The 20267-nt window shown below is 38.6% G+C and overlaps 2 protein-coding genes across 4 annotated transcripts in view; one reads left to right on the top strand and one right to left on the bottom strand.

Moving 5' to 3' along the window:
• Positions 1-19827, bottom strand: part of LOC146646450 (uncharacterized) — a 240629-nt gene extending 220802 nt beyond the window's left edge. The window contains exons 1-2 of one of the 2 annotated variants that reach the window (XM_085391741.1): positions 18838-19827; positions 17445-18328 (exon numbers count right to left, since the gene is read on the bottom strand). In XM_085391741.1, the coding sequence (XP_085247867.1) occupies positions 17578-18328; positions 18838-19583 (1497 nt within the window). In that variant the 5' untranslated portion in view covers positions 19584-19827 and the 3' untranslated portion in view covers positions 17445-17577. Of the gene's footprint in view, positions 1-17444; positions 18329-18837 lie in introns of those variants that run through there. The other variant, XR_014908819.1, reaches the window with a different exon arrangement.
• Positions 12019-17251, top strand: LOC146646451 (G2/M phase-specific E3 ubiquitin-protein ligase-like). Of its 2 annotated transcripts, none has more exons than XM_085391739.1 (9): positions 12019-12386; positions 13565-13777; positions 14021-14156; positions 14356-14849; positions 15031-15341; positions 15453-15628; positions 15990-16162; positions 16344-16558; positions 16850-17251. In XM_085391739.1, the coding sequence occupies exons 1-9, from the start codon at positions 12019-12021 to the stop codon at positions 17107-17109; spliced, it is 2346 nt and encodes a 781-aa protein (XP_085247865.1). In that variant the 3' UTR covers positions 17110-17251. The 2 variants fall into 2 exon arrangements, with proteins under 2 accessions (XP_085247865.1, XP_085247866.1); XM_085391740.1 differs by having other exon boundaries at positions 12333-12386; positions 14021-14132.
• Positions 19828-20267: the final 440 nt, after the last annotated feature.

The following is a 20267-nucleotide window of genomic DNA, read 5'->3' as shown; positions in this document are numbered from 1 at the left end:
AATTCAGCCAACTGGTAAATGGTTTAACTTTTCATCTCCTTCCAGTTGATGCTCATGGTCAAGTAATCCCACTAGAAAGGAACTGAAAGGTACCCTTGTGAGAAGTGAACCACTGAGACACAGCTTGATCAGGATTACCCCTGATCTCTGAGCAGTTTATTCTGTTGACTAAAGACTAAAGGTGGATTTCTACTTAGTGCAAGGCCTCAGTGTGACGTCAGACCTCACCTAATGTGTAGATTTTGTGTTAGTGTTTGCTGATTCAGGTGTCAATGCTATGCACTATAGAGGTTCCTGGACACAAGCGCAGATGCAGGAATAAAAGTTTAGGCAGTTTATTGAATAACAGATGAAACTGGGATGATTATGAGTTTCCAGGAAAGGGTAAGGCAAGGTGGTCTCCAGCTGGCTTTTTTGTCCATTCCCAAAATACAACTCTCAATCTTTACTGCCAAACAACACTCTCTTCAACATCTTTCCAAATCATAGTCTCTTTCTCCCAAGGTAAGGGGCATCGGAATATAAAGTCCAAAAAAATAAAATGAAATCACTCTTTCATAAAACTCATAATGACGAAGAGCTGAGCTCAGATACCGCATGCAGTTCAATAATTTGGTGTCAAATGCCTGCTAATAAGCCTCAAAAGGAATTAGGCGTGCATTCAGCAATGTCATCCAGGAGTGAAACAAAAGAGTGGAAGTCAAGTGAGCTCCACAGTAAAACAAAAAGGAAATGGCAATAAGTTACTTGTTTCATAGAAAAATAAATATGTTTTTAACCACACGTAATTAAGATGCACTCAAACTTGATGTGATCCAGGTTTTGTGTCAGAATTGCGACTTTCCATGCCTGCCATTCATGGAGTGTATAAAGGACACTTCATGTCCTTTATACTTCAATTTAACCCCAGAAGCAAGCGAATACAGTTGGATTTACTTTTCTTTAATTCATGTTAAGAATTGAAAATAAGTTTGTACTCAACAAACTTTTTCTTCTTCTTTTTCCTGGTATTTATTTCTGCTTAATATTCCTTCTTATCTTTGCCTTTTAAGACACTAAAAAACTCTTAGAAAATAAAGCTCTCATTTCCACAGATCACAATCTGTTTCCATCACACGAAGAGCATAGCAGAGTGTCTCACACGTTTACATTTTTTTGACCTTTAGATGCTGCAGTGTGAAAATACTTTTGAAGTCACATAACTTGTACTTTTCAGTCATTCAGTTCAACAAGGCTGTTGCTTGATAACAATTTGTTCAAAGATTTACACAGCATAGTGAATCAGGACTGTCTAAGAACCACACTGGATAACTCTTCACACTTGTCCCCATTCATCATTTTGCAGTAAATTACCAAGACCATTAATTAGACTTAAAAAAGTCCTATTTTAGTACTACAATCAGAATATTACACATTTAAAATGATGGACAGTGCCCTAGTTCTCCCTGCAGTTAGTAAAGGAACAATAAAGCATCACATGGAGATCAAAAGCATATTGGCCTCACATCACAGTTATGAGTACGATTCTTTGCTTCCCTTTGTATGGACTCAGCTTTATAGCTGTTGGGTCTCCAGGCATTTTATCAGCCTGTTGATTTCACTAATGAGTTTGTGAAGACTGTTTGTCTTGCATGCAGAGTTAAAAGCAAGAGAAAGGCATGTAATTTTCTTTTGTATATCTTTAAAGACTTTGATAGAATCAAGCAGGTCTCTTTAATTGAAGCATAGAAAAATGGTGAGAAAATAATTGAAATGCTTTAGGTTCACAGAGCAGTTTTGTACCATTGTACCTAATAGCAGCTTTAATCCCAAATTAATTTTTTAAAATATACTTTATTATATATGTGTACGTATATAACATCACATTAGGTACTTGCTCAGAAAAAATCAATCATGTCAAAGAATCATGTCTTTGGTGTAAAGTTTTAACCAAAAGGCATCGTCTGACTTTTGTTTCCAACAAAACTTTTTCTTGAACTAAACTTTAGGTAGTGTATGACACAAAGGGAGACAAAGTAGAAGGGACAGAGATTGAAAGTGACAGTGACAGTGAAAGGGAGGAGGAGACTGATTCAGAGATATCTTTAGTTTGGACAGAATGCACTCAGTTTCACTTGTCTCCTTCATCCTGAATCTCTTTCCCTCTGATTCCTCCTGAGAGCTGACAAGTGGAAACAAAGAAGAGGCAGACAGTGACAGGAAAACAGCAGGGGTCCGGATGTGAGACCATGCAATGACTGTATGGGGATCTTCATTTGCTAAGCCCTTTTAGCATGTCATACTGTAACATGCTCGAATTTTAACTATTTCAGCTATAAATGAAAGATGTTGTTGTGTATGCCTTTATTTTGTGTATCGAAATAATGGCAGTCACACAAACTACAAAAACTCTTTTGTACCTCAGGCCACATGCAGGTTTTCCTGACACTTTGACCTCTTCCCCCAGCTGCTGTGACAGGTATAGTTTATTGTTCAGGGATAACAGGTGTTGTCTCTTCTGTTCAGTCATATTTCTCTTTTTTTTTTTCCCAGAGTCCTTGCTGTTTCACAGTGAAGCGCTCCCCACAGTTGTTACATGTCTTTTGAGGAGTTGAAAGCTAGTTGGATGACAACACTCCTGTGCTCTAAGGGCTGTCATTCACAACAAATACAGAAAACTTTGCTTGACAAAACAATGTACTCTCGTTAGCTTGAGTGAAAAATCCAGTGAGTGGACCTTGGGTTTAAGCAAAAGGCACCCAACATTTTCGACAAGCTCATTATACAAAGTTTTTAATCATAGATACAATGTAAATTGAGAAATATGCCCTCAATCTTTGCTTTTTTGTTCAATAGTGTATTTCAAAAATATTGAAAATATTGTCTTCTTCACTGCTGATACCACATCAGTTCACAAGTTAATCCTATTTTCCATTTTCACCTCAGGATAGTTGAACTTGAATCCACTAAGGGCAACTGCCCACTTCTAACACTGAAGGCCAGTCTACAGTTTTCTGGCAGGGAATCGCCAATACTCACTGAGATCGGATGTACTATTACCCCCAAACAGTGTCTTTAAACATCCTGCAGTGCTCTGGAGGTCAGGATATGATGACATAAGTGGTTAAAAGCATCGTTTTGCCAATGATTTTAGTATCGAGTATATTAAAGACTAAGGCAAACTTTGAAGAACATAAACAGCTGGGTCATGAGCTGATCATGAGCCAGATGTCTTTTACCAAAGGCCTGAGATTAGATAATAACTTTGCAGGTCAGCCGTGGCATGGCCATGTGCTTTGATAGGACTAAATATTCATCTAGTATATGTTGACAAAAAACTCAGGAGTTCCATGACTGTCTAAATAAAAAGGATTGAATGACGGTGGGGGGGAGGAGACAACATTGATGGATTTTCTCTAACAATAGGACTGCAGCCATTGAGGTCCATGTTGCACTGAAGTCAGACCAAAGCAGTCACTGGAGCTAAGTGGATAATGTGAGGATGAAAAACTGTGTTCCTTCCACACAGTTTTTTTTTTTTTAAATTGTCATATGACGTTATAGTGGGACAGCAGTTCTCTGCATTTTCTTTTCTCTTTGTTGATGTGAAATAAAACGAAAAGTACATTTGGTCGCATGCAGTGGCGTGCTGCGTGCATTTATGTGTGTGACAATGAATGAGGATGAGCCTTCAAGACGAGATGACTAATCTTGCATCACCAAGTGCCGTGTGTGACTAATACTTGCTGTCAGATTGTTGGCTGTGTACTTTACAAGGAGAGAAACTAAATACTTTTTCAAAGATTTTTTTTCTACATCAATTAAAAATGGTTAGTAATAAAAGTAAAAGTTGGAGATAATTTAGGTAGCAGGCAATATTGTCTGCCTCTTCATTTTCTCAGCATGTCATGGTGACCGCACTCACTGTTTTCTCAAGTATCATCAGCTCATCTTTATGCTGACCTAAGATAAAAGTTTCAGCCTTTTATCTTAATAGTTACATGGTCACTCTGAACATAAAGTTCAAACTTGACTGAAAACATAGTTTTGTTAATCACTGTCCTACTCCCACATGAACAAACTGTGCATGTATTTTTAAGCAAAAATCTGTATTTCATTACACAAGTCATAACCCTAATCATCAATATTGGATGTCTGCTGCTTTTCTTAAGTATTAAAAAGCTGTTTCCTCCTAGAACCTTGCATTTTAGTTGTCTTTATTTAGGTTGTAGTAAAGAGAAATACCTATCATTTAAACAAAGATTCTCCGTTGGCTTTAAAATAATTAAGAAGCAAAGGAAATAGTCCATTTATTTGTTTAATTGTCACCCTTGATCCCACGAGTTAACTTAGAGGTGAATGAGGGTGCATTTGGGGGAAAACACTGAAATCTTTTATGTCATGCTACTCATTTTTGTTAAGCATAGTACACCCTGAGTTCATATTTACATTTAAAGACATTTGATTTACAGTTTTTTCTTGTGTCTTTAAAATATTTTAATAATGAATTAGTCATAATTTAGCATGATTGTTACTACGTATACAAGCAGACCTTGGACTGCCATTTTAATGAATGCGCATAAATGCATAAAATAAGTGTGATTAAATATATTCAGATCTAATGGAGCAAGTACACTTTAGTAGAAGAAAGCTACTCTTGCTGGTATAGGGTCCAGCTCCCTCATGAACCTCTAAAATGTTTGATTTCACTTGCTAATTAATTTAATCTTAATTTTTGTACTTGAGTTTTCACACACTGGCTAGGAATAGACACCAAAAGCTACTTGGTTAAATTTAGCAAAAGGGATTACATTTACGGTCCTTCACTTTAACTTTACAAACTGAAAAATGACACTTTCTCAGTGTGTTTAAATGCGATGCCAAGCAGTTCCTGACAAGCACTTATATGTGACAATATGGGAGTAAGGCCAACTGTGCTGTCAATATAAATCCTGTGTAAAATGACCCTGACACCAAAGTCCTTGTATGTATATCAGTAAGCTGCCTGGACTCCATAGTAGTCAGACACTGGACATAGATTGACAGCATGCCTTATTATTTGTAATATTCATGAAGTATCAGTCCACCATTGACCCAGTCATTAGTCTCATCTTTATTGGTTTTTTGAGCTCTTTTTCAGGTCACAGTATTTCTAGCACTGCTCATGAGTGCAATTCAACCAGAATAATTTTTTTTTAAATGTCATTTCTAGGATTAGGTCCAGAGAAAAGAATGATCCCTATTGGGATGCATTTGATTACTCAAAGTTTCCTGCAAAACTTAGAGAAATCAAAGAAACTTTTCAACTTTTCAAGAATTTTTCACTTGAATATTTATGTATGACATTTTGTCAGAATGTTAAATCTCATGTTTTCTCATGACTTCATGCAGTGGTTTGATAGTTTGACACAATGTTTTTTTTTAATTGTTTGAATCACTTGAGGCCAACTGAAACAATTAATGTGTCAGTCAATACTATTCCAAAGTTTTAGGATCTTTAGCATGCAGTCAACTGTTGTGAATTGGTGCAATATAAAACAAACTGAATTCAGTAGTTATTGATTTTATTAATATGTCGTTACTATTTCTCAGTAAGTGGAGGAACAGACACTTGGATGTACAGGCCTATGGGGAGTCAGTGGTGCTGTTGGCCTTTTGTCTTCCTGCAAGAAAAATGCATAACAGGACTCAGAGAAGTGCCTTTGCAGACAAATATAATGACTCACAGACGGCGGTAGACAAAAGGGTTTGTGAGAGGGCACGAGAAGCAAGACAAGAGTGAAAGAATGAGGGTAGAAATGCTGAAGGACAATAGAAAAATTGCAAACTGAGACACTGAATATTTGTCAGAATTTGGAGCATTTGTGAGGTTTTTTTTATGCATTTCCACTCCAGTGAATGAGAAAATGAGCTATGCAAAATGAAATGGCAACAGACAGAAAGAAACAGACTAGAAGATCAAAAAAGTAGATTAAATCACAATATGAATGAAGACAACAGGAAAGAGATATAAAAGGTGGGCAGAGAAGAGGGGGACAGGGGCTGAGTCAAGTACTGCAGGGGTGGAAGCTGAGAGGAGGCGAAGACATGCATTTAACTCATTGTAATGAGTTTCCTGGCAGGACGCGTGGGATATCATCTGCTGCATGTTGCAGCCTGGATGGTGACTCATTCGGAGACGGTGACAGAGAGAATATCTGTAACTCTCTTCCACCTTAAACTTTCTGCCATGAAATGATTGTCTAAGCTTCTGAAACCCAGAAAAGCTTCGCTGCTCTGTGTTGTCTCATAAATGAAAATGCATTTCACTTCACTTAAGGTTCTTTATGGCGAATTGTAAAGACTCATTGAATTTACCACACTTTGTATTGGATAGCCATTTATAACCACCAATTTCTGTTTGAGATAATAGTGCATGGAAAAATAAATCCATCCAATCCACTTAACTGCTTATCCAATTCAGGGTCAGTTTACTTTCCAGCTCACTAATTTACTGTTTTGGTGTGTTTTGCACAGCGCTGTTTTCAGCCTCAACATGCTGGTAAACAAGTTTGAGCATTTAGCAGCAACTTTCCCCCAGGAGTTGGCAGAGAGGAAAAACAGCTAAAAGAAATTGCACATTGAACTTAACATTTGTCTGGTGCCAAGAAACGCTGCCAGAATGACTCCAAATGCAAACCAGCAAACTCTGCAACAGTGGGGTATGTAAACAGGCAACAGTTGGATATTTATAGTTATTCGGCAAACATATGGAACAGTTAAATATTAGCACTGCTGAAAATGCTCAGAGTATTAAGGAGCAGATGTTGGAAATAAAGGGAAAGTGTAACTGTACTCACTAGTATCTATACAATAGAGCATTGTGATATAGCCTGCTCCTCTGAAAGAGCCTGTTATGCATAATTTGCTTAAAAACTCAACACACACAAGGCCATGGGTAAGTGAGCAGTGATGAAATTTGCAGGTGGGGTAAAGGGCAGCTGATAGCATTTTTCAGATGCCGACATTATTTTATTTTGAGGGGGTTACATTGTGCCCTGTAACTGTCAAAAATGCTGTTATGTTCCCCCTAGTGATGGGGAATAAAATTAGTAGATTGGTTACTGAGTTTTCATAAATTACCTACATGAGACGTCTGCTCAAAGGCCACGAACTGTTATCCTTATAACACAACTTAAAGTCTACCAGTGTCCACTTACTGTAAACGTACTGGTGGACAAAATATTGCACTGTATAGATGCAGACTGTAATCTAAAGTTATACCAAAAGACTAAGGATAAAGGCCCCATCATTATGTGAATTGTGGGTTCAGCCAGCTTTCAGTGCAAAGAGAACTGAAAGCCAATTTAATCCAAGGCTGGTTAAGTGGGAGCAGCTAAAATTGGGGCTATGTGATTTAACAGCCTTTGTTCTCTGGTCTCTGCTCCTCTGCCCAGTGGACATAAATGGAATGAAGGAATGGAAGAAAGGCAGGATTCAGGCCTCCCAGCTAGAACAAGTCATGTGTCAGCAATCTTGCTTGTATCTCTCCAATTACCAGCCTCTGAGTGCACCAGGGGGAACTGTACCCCCCCAATCCCCTACACACACACACACACACACACACACACACACACACACACACACACACACACACACACACACACACGAGGCACCTAAACAGCTCGTATTCGCTATTCTACTGACTCTAGGCGAGCAGGTGTAGTAGAGAAGAACATGGTGAAATTATCAAAGTTCTTTGTGTGTAGTCATGTTGCACCATTATTACAGCTTTGCTCTGATATGGCCTGTGTTTGTTTAAACAACACATCAAATACCTTATCAAATAGCTTAACCTATAGCTATGTTTCAAAGATAGACACCATCCTCCAGTGTGACAGACTTGCCTCTTAGGGCACTGCTACCGATCAGCAAGCAAAAAAGCATTTGTGGTTAATGTTAATAGGATGATTAATTTTTAAATGCCTACGTTTTTGAGGAAAAGGACGAGAGTTTTTTTTTTTTTTTCAGATTAGCTGCTATACTGACCTTCTTTGTGTGTTTAAGTGCTTCTCCACTTTTGGGTTGTTTTTTTTTTTCACATTAAGTGAATAAATAGTCATTTTCTTTTGCAGCTCCTCACCAACTTGTGTCTGATTTTAGCTGAGACATGTGGGAACTCTTTATTTCCATTGCTTTTCATATAGATATCAGTATACGCAGTGGCCCAGTGCTACTTTTGCTTGTCACTTTTTCTTTCTTTAAAGTTTAAAGTAATATTTCACTTTGCTCTTGTCAGAATACTTTCCACTCCCAGTCGGAGAATTGAAACCTCCCTAAAGAAGGTCTAGAAGGAAATGGCAGCAATGCTGGCAGATGCTTTCAGTAAAACAAAATTGAAGAGGGGCCGGTAAAGAAATGTTGTACCTTTGCATACACCAGTTGAATTTTCACTTCCTGTTCAGACAATAGACCAGTGTACATCTTTAACTCCTCTTCTATGTTTGAGTAACCATATTGTCAAGTTCAATCATATATTTAAAAAAGATAATCCACATTGCTATATGAGGGAAAACATGATGAGAGAGGAGCTGAGGCAATAGACATAGATAAACACAGAACCTGTCTCCATTCTCATTGTAAAGTCAAAGTCCTTTATTTGTTTCCACTGCAGCAGTCTTATCCAAACAAAATCTCACTTTAACATCCGTTCTGATCTGTTGTATTGGCGTCACTGGGTGCTGAGGACCTCAAGGTGTCTTGGATTCCACTTTTCACATCAAGTTTGAGAGATGTGACACTTCATCGATCCACTGTTCATGATAACAAATTATGGGTCTATTTTTAATTAAATTTCGAATCTAAAACAATGTGGTCAAATATAATGTTTTTAATCACACACAAACACTAAAGGCCAGAAAGTTTGGCCACCCAGCCGAAGCAGCTCATGAGCACAAATGTATTAGCACCAACCTCAGAGTTAAGATGGACAGAAATTAGTATCTTGTTACAAAATGGTTAATCCATGCTTAACATTAAGGTCTGTCTGGGTTGACTGACAAGTTGATGCCATTACATCTTGGCTTTGTTTTTAAGCTTTGTAATTTGCTCATTTCCATCTTCACTGTTTTGAACAAATCAGACGACAATCCAAAGCAGAAGACACCAACAAGATTGTAGAACAAAGAGAGACACACAGCTAAAATAAAATATAAAGGCAGTGATGAACAGTCAGACTTTAGTGCTATAAATGCTAATTCTGTAAATATTTCTAATCTCTGTGGTATTGACTTTAATCTGAGCACATGAGAGGAGAGTGAAAACCTACTGTATCTTCCACTTGAGCCTTAACTCAAAAACATGTGGAACAGCCATGTTAATCCATAAAAGAACTCAATTTAATGCTTCTACTGTTATCTCAGACCCGCATGGGTGTTTTGTGATGGTCTCAGGGCTCCTGTACCATAAGCCTGTGGTTCTGATAAATATTTATGCCCCGAACTGGGATGATGATAAGTTTATTGGCAAAATAATATCATTAATTCCAGATATGAGCTCAAAACAGCTGATTTTTGGTGGAGACTTGAACTGTGTGATGAACGTAACACTTGACCGTTCCAGCTCTAAACCTACAAATCTCTCCAAAAAAGCCAAGATATTATCTGTTTTTTATGGCCCAAACAGGATGTGTTGACCCCTGGCGATTTTTATTTTCACAAAGTAAGTCATTTTCTTTTTTCTCTAATGTACATCATTCATATAGTAGAATAGACTATTTCTTCATTGATCAGAATGTTCTCCCCTTAGTCAAGAATACTGAATATTTAACCATTGAAGAGTCAGATCATGCCCCTGTGCTTTCAGACCTCGCCTTTCTTCTCTACCAATCAGAACGCCCGCCCTGGAAATTAGACGGGAGTCTCCTGGCAGAGGAGGGTTTCTGTGAAATGATGTATAAGAAAAAAAAAATAGATGACTTTCTAATTTTTAAGATAATGTTTCACCTTCTCTCTTGTGGGAGACACTAAAGGCTGTAATCAGGGGAGAAATCATCTCATATTTGTTTAGAAAAAACAAAATGAATTGAATTAGGCAAGAGGAACTAATTAAAACCATTTCTATGGTAGATGCTCAGTACTATGAGGTGCCGTAAGGGACATTATTACTAAAACGCTCTCACACACACAACTGAAATGCTCTCACACACACTAGTGAAATTTTAGCTCTCACACACACTACTGAAACGCTCTCACACACACTACTGAAATGCTCTCACACACACTACTGAAATGCTCTCACACACACTACTGAAATGCTCTCACACACACTACTGAAACGCTCTCACACACACTACTGAAATGCTCTCACACACACTACTGAAACGCTCTCACACACACTACTGAAACGCTCTCACACACACTACTGAAATGCTCTCACACACACTAGTGAAATTTTAGCTCTCACACACACTACTGAAACGCTCTCACACACACTACTGAAATGCTCTCACACACACTACTGAAATGCTCTCACACACACTACTGAAATTTTAGCTCTCACACACACTACTGAAATGCTCTCTCACACACTACTGAAACGCTCTCACACACACTACTGAAACGCTCTCACACACACAACTGAAATGCTCTCACACACACTAGTGAAATTTTAGCTCTCACACACACTACTGAAACGCTCTCACACACACTACTGAAACGCTCTCACACACACTACTGAAATTTTAGCTCTCACACACACTACTGAAATGCTCTCTCACACACTACTGAAACGCTCTCACACACACAACTGAAATGCTCTCACACACACTAGTGAAATTTTAGCTCTCACACACACTACTGAAACGCTCTCACACACACTACTGAAACGCTCTCACACACACTACTGAAATTTTACCTCTCACACACACTACTGAAACGCTCTCACACACACTACTGAAACGCTCTCACACACACTACTGAAACGCTCTCACACACACTACTGAAATTTTAGCTCTCACACACACTACTAAAACGCTCTCACACACACTACTGAAACGCTCTCACACACACTACTGAAACGCTCTCACACACACTACTGAAACGCTCTCACACACACAACTGAAATGCTCTCACACACACTAGTGAAATTTTAGCTCTCACACACACTACTGAAACGCTCTCACACACACTACTGAAACGCTCTCACACACACTACTGAAATTTTAGCTCTCACACACACTACTGAAATGCTCTCTCACACACTACTGAAACGCTCTCACACACACAACTGAAATGCTCTCACACACACTAGTGAAATTTTAGCTCTCACACACACTACTGAAACGCTCTCACACACACTACTGAAACGCTCTCACACACACTACTGAAATTTTACCTCTCACACACACTACTGAAACGCTCTCACACACACTACTGAAACGCTCTCACACACACTACTGAAACGCTCTCACACACACTACTGAAATTTTAGCTCTCACACACACTACTAAAACGCTCTCACACACACAACTGAAATGCTCTCACACACACTAGTGAAATTTTACCTCTCACACACACTACTGAAACGCTCTCACACACACTACTGAAATGCTCTCTCACACACTACTGAAACGCTCTCACACACACTACTGAAACGCTCTCACACACACTACTGAAACGCTCTCACACACACTACTGAAACGCTCTCACACACACTACTGAAACGCTCTCACACACACTACTGAAATTTTACCTCTCACACACACTACTGAAACGCTCTCACACACACTACTGAAATTTTAGCTCTCTCACACACTACTAAAACGCTCTCACACACACTACTGAAACGCTCTCACACACACTACTGAAACGCTCTCACACACACTACTGAAATGCTCTCACACACTACTGAAATGCTCTCACACACACTACTGAAATGCTCTCACACACACTACTGAAACGCTCTCACACACACTACTGAAAATCCAAGGCATTTCAGTTGAACAGGAAGGCGTTTCAGTTGAACAGGAAGGCGTTTCAGTTAAACAGGAAGGCGTTTTAGATGAACAGGAAGTTGTGTCCAGACCAGGAAAGTGAAGGAAAAAGTGGTACACTTCAAACCACTACACAGATGTCTACTCAGCAACCTGCTAGTAGCCTAAGTGAAGCAGCCGCATTACTCAACAGTATATTATCCTCAGCAGAGACCATCAGAACTTTGTCAAATGCCACAGTCGTGGGGCAGCAACCTGTTGCAAGTACCAGTGTGGACGGACTGGATAGTCACTTAACATCCCTCTTTCCCTCACGTCAATGTAGCAGCTTGCCCATGCCAGCGACATCTACAGTCAGGAGAGAATGTGCACCTGTACCACGTTATCAAACTCGGCAATGCTTCGGCAGCTGGACATCAGGCACCAGAAGAAAAAGGTAGTTACAAAGTTTAATGAGTTTGTATTCACTTGCCTGAAATGGGGCCATATGTAATAGTCTGATATTTAATAATATACTGCAGGGCTCGCAAAATCGCTAGCCCGACGTCCTGGGGCTAGCGATTTTTCCAGGCTACCAAAATCTATCTCTGCCCTTCCCGTCGGGCTATCGTAGGAAGGAAAAATATATGTCTATGCTTTTGCATTCTTTCGGAAATGTAGCTGGGTAATTATGTCATTGGCATCGATGAGCCACTGTCAATATGTGACATATTGAAATCGCGTTTGAATTTGCGCTTGTTTTTTGCTTTCACTTTGCAATTATGTGTTATGCAACTGTGTATAGAGAGCGACAGCACTGACTGGTGAGTGATGATAATTTGCGCACCAATTCCTCTGATATCGTCTTATCAATCGTTAGCTTACTATGCAAACATGACAAGTGAAATCTCCCGCAGCTTAAACATGTGAGAGGTTGATCGCGCAGAGAATCGCTGAGCGTTATGTGTGTGTGTGTGTGTGTGTGTGTGTGTGTGTGTGTGTGTGTGTGTGTGTGTGTGTGTGTGTGTGTGTAAAAGCAGCAGGATTTATATTTTAGTTCTGCTGAGCCAAATAAGACAGGTCAGGGTGAAGAAGTGACAGCCAAAGAAAAGCTTACCACAAAACGGAAAAGTTATGACAAATCAGACTATAAGGCAAAAAGAAAGTGCAGCTTTATGGTTTCATGGACAAAATAATTTCTGTGGCTGCAATGACGAGCTAAATAACCAGGGCTGCACATAAGTGGTCCGCAGGTGCGCATTCGCTGTCAAAACAAAAGACACGCACAAGATAAGAAGTTGCAACGCGTGTTTGCGTACATAGGATTTTCTGGAGGAGGACAGACATTTGTTTAGAACTCTTAAAGATGTCGAAGAAGCTCCTTTAAGCAATTACTTTGGTTTTCCTCCACCTCCAAAGAAATGTCAGAAGGAGTCCGAACCACAAAAGAAGCACGTATTCTCGGAAAAGTATAAAAAAAAGTATATAAAATTAACCCTTATGTTTGCCTAACTACAACAATTTTGTCTATGAAAGCATTCTGTGTAGGGGTTTGGATAGTGTTCTGCTGTCTGCATCTCAGTATTATTAGTTATCACTTGCTGTTGTTTATGGTATCTAATATTTATATTTCAGAGCTATGGCCCAGCAGCATGACCATTTCAACAAAGATGTTATACTACTTCCAACTCCATCATGGGGAGTAGTGTGCAAACAAGGTTCGAAATTATGGTTACACAAACATGGGCACATCCTCAGTGCTTTTGAATTCCAGAAGACCTGGGACAACCAAACTGTCGTGAAACACCTCAAGGAAAGCTTTGGTGAACGCCTTCCAGAGGATGTCAGGTAAAATACTATTGTTTATTGTTACTGTGTGTATTCATGTAATGACTTGTACTTAAAGATAATATACCAAAGTAAAGAAGTTTAAAATATCATTCATCATTATAAAAACATATGACTATACCAGTAGAATTTAAGTCATAAAAGCATACACACAAACAGAACAATATATAATAAAATATTTAACTAATACTTAAAATATTTAACTAATTAGCAATTGCTGTTGTCCCTATTTATTTTTTGTAGCCTCGAGTTTCTAATGGCTTGTGGCAATAAGCTGGTGTCTCCAAAGCTCCAAGTTGGTCAGGAGCTGAATGGGATGCTGATCCTAAAGGTTTTTAAAACCAAAGCCCTCTATGTAAGGCCATCAAGGACACTTTTAGTAAGTTACTAAAAGAATGAAAAGTAATCATGATTTGGGAAAAAACATGTCAACAATTGGGCTTCTAACAAAATAGAATATATTTATTTAAAACAAGTGTTTGGGAGCAATCAATATGGATATTTCTTATTTTAATCTTTTTAAGATAAGCTATAATTACTTGCTTTTGATATATGTTTTTGGTCTTTTTCTGTTGAAGAGTGAATCAGATGAAGACAAAGATCCTTCCCACATCAGCTCCAAATCAGCATTAAGCAGTTGTGCAACTGATAAGGACAGTGACAATGATTGTTTTGAAGTTGATAGTTCAAAAATCCAACAAGACATGAGCAGCCAAGTCACTACAAGGTTAAGAAGTCATGTTAAAGGTGATAACCCTGGCACTAGCAGTGATGAAGAAGATGATACTGGGACCAACTGTATTCGAAGGAGTGTTGGTAAAAGGCAACGAGCAAAGCAAGGAAGTGATGGGAACAGCATTTGTGATGAAGGCTACATGGCAAGAAGTGATGACAAACCTAGCACAAGCAGTCACAGCAGAGATTTCAATGCAAGAAGTGAAGACATCCCTGCCATGAGCGTTAATGATGAAGATTATTCTTCATATTTAACTCTCGTGGCATCGCTTTCTGGCAATTCTTCAGATGATGAGGATTTAAATCAAGCTATAATTGCGAGCTTGGAGAATCAGATGTGAGTAACAAACATACAGAATTTGAGTTTGAGACATAATTTGGGCTTTCCAGAATTGTCAAATCAATATAAACCTTTAAAGCTTTAACTCTCTATGATCAGTGTGACACATATTCTCAAATTCTGTAACATGACTACATGGCTGATATATTTTATTTTCTGTTTTATTTTCTTTTTTTAGTGCAGAAAAAGTCCCTGTTCAAGAGATACTGCTGGAACTATCAAGCAAAATTAGCACAAAACAGCAGTGCAAATTTAATATAAATCGCTCTGCTGTGTGGGAGGGAGCCTTGCGTGGTTTTCAAAGGCTATCTTATGATCCCAACTTGATGATCTGTGTGAAATTCTCAGATGATATGGGGAAAAATGAGGAAGGGGTTGATTTAGGTGGGCCAAGGAGGGAATTCTTGAGACTATTGATGGACACCATTGCCAGGTCAGCCATGTTTGAGGGGAAAGAAAACTGCAAGAACTTGGCTCTTGACAGTACTGGTAATTACCTATTTTTCTAAGATTAATAGTGGGAACTGTTTAACTGATATTTATTTTTACAGGCAACATTACTGACAATTTTGCTTTTCCTTTTATTCTGTTGCTTTGCAGCTCTCAGAGGGGACTGGTACTACATCTCTGGGAGAGCCATTGCAGTGAGCTTGGTACATGGTGGTCCACCACCTAACTTTCTGTCACCAACAGTATTTTCCCTTCTGGTTGGAAATTCAGCAAATCCAGCCCTGGAAGACATAGCTGACCTGGAACTCTTTGAAAAAGTCCGAAAGGTCTCTATATGTTTATTTTATAAATCTTATAGTGAATTGAAAATAGTTTGTGTTCCAGTTTTCTTTTGTAGGGAATGTTTATCCGGATCAGTCTGGCCATTGCTGAATGCCAAGTTTTTATATTTTGCTGCTATATTAAACTAAGATTCAGTAGATAAGGGTAGACGAAAGAGTATATTTTATCATTTTTTAAGCACATTGTAAACATATTAAAAAAATATGTGTAGTCATTTGACTTCCAATGTACGCGCGGGCATATTGTGATTGTGTAGACCACTGGTGGCTGGGTTCCTTCTAATAGGTTATAAGACTACTGAGTAACTTCCATAACAAGCCCTTCCTCTGCTCTTTGTGATGCTAGATATCTCAAAGTACAACCCTTGAGGACCTTGAAAAGTCAAAAGAACCTCTGCTTGATTACTTGGCCAATGCAGGATGCCTGAGGCCTATGCGTTCACTAAGAGACAGGGATCTGCTGGTACATGATATTGTCATGTTTCAGGTCATCCACAGGGTTCAAGGTCCATTTCAAAGGTATTTTGGTTTTCTGTGTTTTTCAGATTAATTAAAATGTGATAAAAATCTTACCTATTAATCAAAATGGCCAGTTAATAACCTAGTATAACTGATTGTGCCAAATTGATAATATACAATTAACTTAGAAGCATGAAATTGCAGAATTATTGAATAAAATTTCTTTGTGCTGTTTATCCAGATTTTGTGAAGGTCTGAAAACTCTTGGGGTTCTCGAGAAAATGAGGAGGCATCCAGACAGTTTTCGCCCTCTGTTCTGCTATGAGCCACATATGCTGACTGCTGACCAGGTGGATGATCTTTTCAACATTCATCTATCTCCAGAAGGAAGCAACAGAAGAGCTGCTGAGGAGACAGTTGTTACCTTCTGGAGAGACTATCTCCAAGATGCAGAAGGTAATTGTCACTTTAGTGCACAATAAATAGATGTAACGATTTATAGGTTAGCATTTCTGAAATCTTTATTTTAAATAACATACTCATATAACAATAACACCACATTACCCTCTTGGTTGTAGTAACATTTTTACATAGTTCTTTGAGACTATTGAAAGATGAAAAGCATGCTCTATAGTCATTGCAATAACAGTCATTAAGATTCTTGCTTTAGATTTGTACTCACTGACAATTTATGTTGGCCAAATGAAATAACCTTTTAACACTTTTTTCCTTCTCTGTTTTATGCAGAAGAAGAAGGACCTTCCAAATTACAGAAGATATTGGCCTTTGCAACTGGAGCAACTGCGGTGCCACCTATTGGCTTTTCCCCAGCACCCTCGATTGAGTTCATTCATAGAGGAGACGATGACTTCTCTTCTACACCAATTTTCCCTCTTGCCAACACGTGTGTTAACTGCATTAGGCTGCCACTGCATGTTTCATACCAGCTGTTCAAGGAGAAGTTTGATTTTGCATTAGGTAACACTTACGGCTTTGGCAGGGTATGAACACATTATGCTGGAGGAGTTTGCGTGTTTCTCTTTTGTATTGGTCTCTCTTTTGATTCAAAGTGAGTATTGAGTATTAACTTGTTAAGGTTTTAATATTTCCAAATTTACCTGCTTCAGTCAAATTGATGTTTTAAGACATCAATTTGACAAGAAGTGATTGTTCTTCAGGATTCATACAGGTAGATACCAATTGTTTAACAGCACGTCAGAAGTTAATTTAGATTGTTGAGTTTGAATATACAAAATTTGTGTCACTTTACTCATTTCATGTGTATGTCCATCGGTTTTTGATTTGGTTGTATTTGTGTCTGTTTATTCTTCTGCCTGTGTCAGTTTCTGTTTGACAACAGAGCTGTCATTTTATCATTTTAAAGAAAATGGTTTCAATATGTTAGTTTCGATCACATATGTTTTCTGAAATGTTTTTTTTATATATCTTTTTTTATTTTTTGCAAAATATTTTATTTAATGTAGAAGGTGTAAAAGTGAAGAAAACACATCTATTCCATGATTTCCATCATTTTCTAATGGATTCACTTGTTGAATTATGTTCATTGCAGTCTCATTTATGTTGCTGTCAATAGCTGGAATATTGACATTATTGTTTGTTTGAAGTTCTGGTAATGGCCCTTCTTCATCAACGCCATAATAGTTATCAACATGAAAAATGTCATTTATAAACGACAGGATTCCCACATTGTTTGTGACACCTGTATGCCACAGCTGAAGAGGGGTCTGTCCTCCTTGTGTAGAGAGACCATGGTTGTTCCACTGATTGACAAATTCTGTTAATGCTCTTTCAATCCTTGGCAAATAAACATAATGCAGACAAAAAAGATGTAGCTCATTCAGTGAATCCAACATACCCTGTTCTTCCATAAAGTTAAAGATATTTATAAAGTGTCTTGATACAACTCTGAGTTCTGCCCACAGTCTTTCAATTCTTTGGTTATGTACTGAAACACCTGTAATAACACTGCCTACTCCTCTTCTCTGTAACATAAAACGAGCAACCTGTATATTTTCCATACCATGATCACACCTGACCCTTAAGGGCAAACCAAAGTTTTGTATTCCTTCCAAAAATAATGACAAGACACTTGAGGCTCTGTTATTGGATAAGCAACGTAAGTATATGATAGTTCGGCTGAAGCCATCAACACAGCCATGCAGGACCAAGCGCCATCTAATCAATTTGTGGTTGCCGTCAAAATGCCTGTTGAGAGATCAGAAAGCATTACTACAGTTCCACATGTTTGTTCATATTATTTAGTAGTGAATTCCTGACCCTGTACTTAAACAAAAACTAGAGGTTTCATTTTGTACATTTACTTCAACAACAGCACACCTCTGTCTCTCTCACACACACACACGTGCACACACATACACACAGTGGCATAAAATGTCTTTTTCCACACTACGTTTACCTGGCACAATTGATGTTAGAGATTAAAATTGTGATGTAAAATAAAGGATTAAACAACTCAACAGTATATACATTAGACAACATCTAAATTGATGTACTATGAATCCCCCAAATATTTAACATACTTATATCAATTTCAGTTTTTTTGGTTATTGTTATTTTTTTATTATTATTATCTTATGCTGATCATATAGATTAACTTCAGTAATGTTTTGAATGAAGGACCATTAATTTTGATGTATTGTGTTAATACTTTTAAACACAAGGCCTGATCATTTGTTTCAAACCAGTGAACTTACCATAAGTGGTTGGGGGCCTGAACACTATAGATCCTTCGCCTTATCGCATGACGACGTCTAAATGCACGTCCAATAGGATCCACTTCCTGTAGACTTTGTCTGACCCTCCAACGTTGAACTCTTAAGCCACGAGATCTCAGACTTCCAAGAATGTATACTTCCCCTGCATTTGGAGTGTTCTGTAGGATATCCGTCACAAGGCCATTCAGTTCTTGATTTGAAATATCCACATAGCTTAATGGCTCAACTCCCAAAGTTTGTCTGTGTCTGTACAGGGTTCTTCGACTTATTCCAAAGCATGATGCAATTCTCTGCCATGTCATACCAATGGAAACAAAGTGAGAAATCTGTTCAGCAGATATAGTGTATCGTGGCCGACCTGGATGACCACTCAAGGTGGTTGGGGGTAACAATCTGTGGGTCACATAAGCAGATCTCTGTCTAGCATCATATTCATGTAGCAAGCTGCAAAAGCATCTATACAAGGATTGTAGTAGGTTGGTGGCAACCCTATTATTGGGATCATATCGAGATACAGCAGCAAGAAATTCTGATAGAGTTCGTGTATGATCATCTAGCTCTCTATAAAGCCGCTCTTGTCTGATATTGTCCGAATTTTCATTTTGGAGCGCCCCAATACATTGCAGAGCACAAGTAAAAAATCTTTCAACATCTTCTTCATTGGTTCTCACCTCAAAAAACAAAGAAAGTATGTAAAAAATGACAAGGATCTGATGTAATTTCATTGTAGATGAGGTACTGTCAGACACAGTCTTTCCAGATTATACGGGCAGCTAGCATAGCCAGGATGCCCCGACTTGTTGCAATAGGCTGCTACCCTACAACAATGTTTGGATAGTCACTGATGAAGGCAAAATATTTTTCAATTATACCTCTAACAGACTGTTGTAGACGTCACCGCGGTGTTAGCTGTGCATTAATGTGTTATTTGTTTTTCCTCACCTTCCTGTGCAGCTAAAATGCCTTCCTGTTCAATTGAAATCCTCTTGGTTTTCATTAGTGTGTGTGAGAGCGTTTCAGTAGTGTGTGTGAGAGCGTTTCAGTAGTGTGTGTGAGAGCGATTCAGTAGTGTGTGTGAGAGTGTTTCAGTAGTGTGTGTGAGAGCGTTTCAGTAGTGTGTGTGAGAGCGTTTCAGTAGTGTGTGTGAGAGCGTTTCAGTAGTGTGTGTGAGAGCGTTTCAGTAGTGTGTGTGAGAGCGATTCAGTAGTGTGTGTGAGAGTGTTTCAGTAGTGTGTGTGAGAGCGTTTCAGTAGTGTGTGTGAGAGGTAAAATTTCAGTAGTGTGTGTGAGAGCGTTTCAGTAGTGTGTGTGAGAGCGTTTCAGTAGTGTGTGTGAGAGCGTTTCAGTAGTGTGTGTGAGAGCGTTTCAGTAGTGTGTGTGAGAGCGTTTCAGTAGTGTGTGTGAGAGCG

The sequence above is a fragment of the Rhamphochromis longiceps genome, linkage group LG19 (assembly GCF_057381845.1).
Source record: "Rhamphochromis longiceps isolate RC_006_pf linkage group LG19, R_longiceps_female_GT1.1, whole genome shotgun sequence".
Classification (NCBI taxonomy): Eukaryota; Metazoa; Chordata; class Actinopteri; order Cichliformes; family Cichlidae; genus Rhamphochromis; species Rhamphochromis longiceps.
This window is presented reverse-complemented; position numbering and strand designations above follow the sequence as displayed.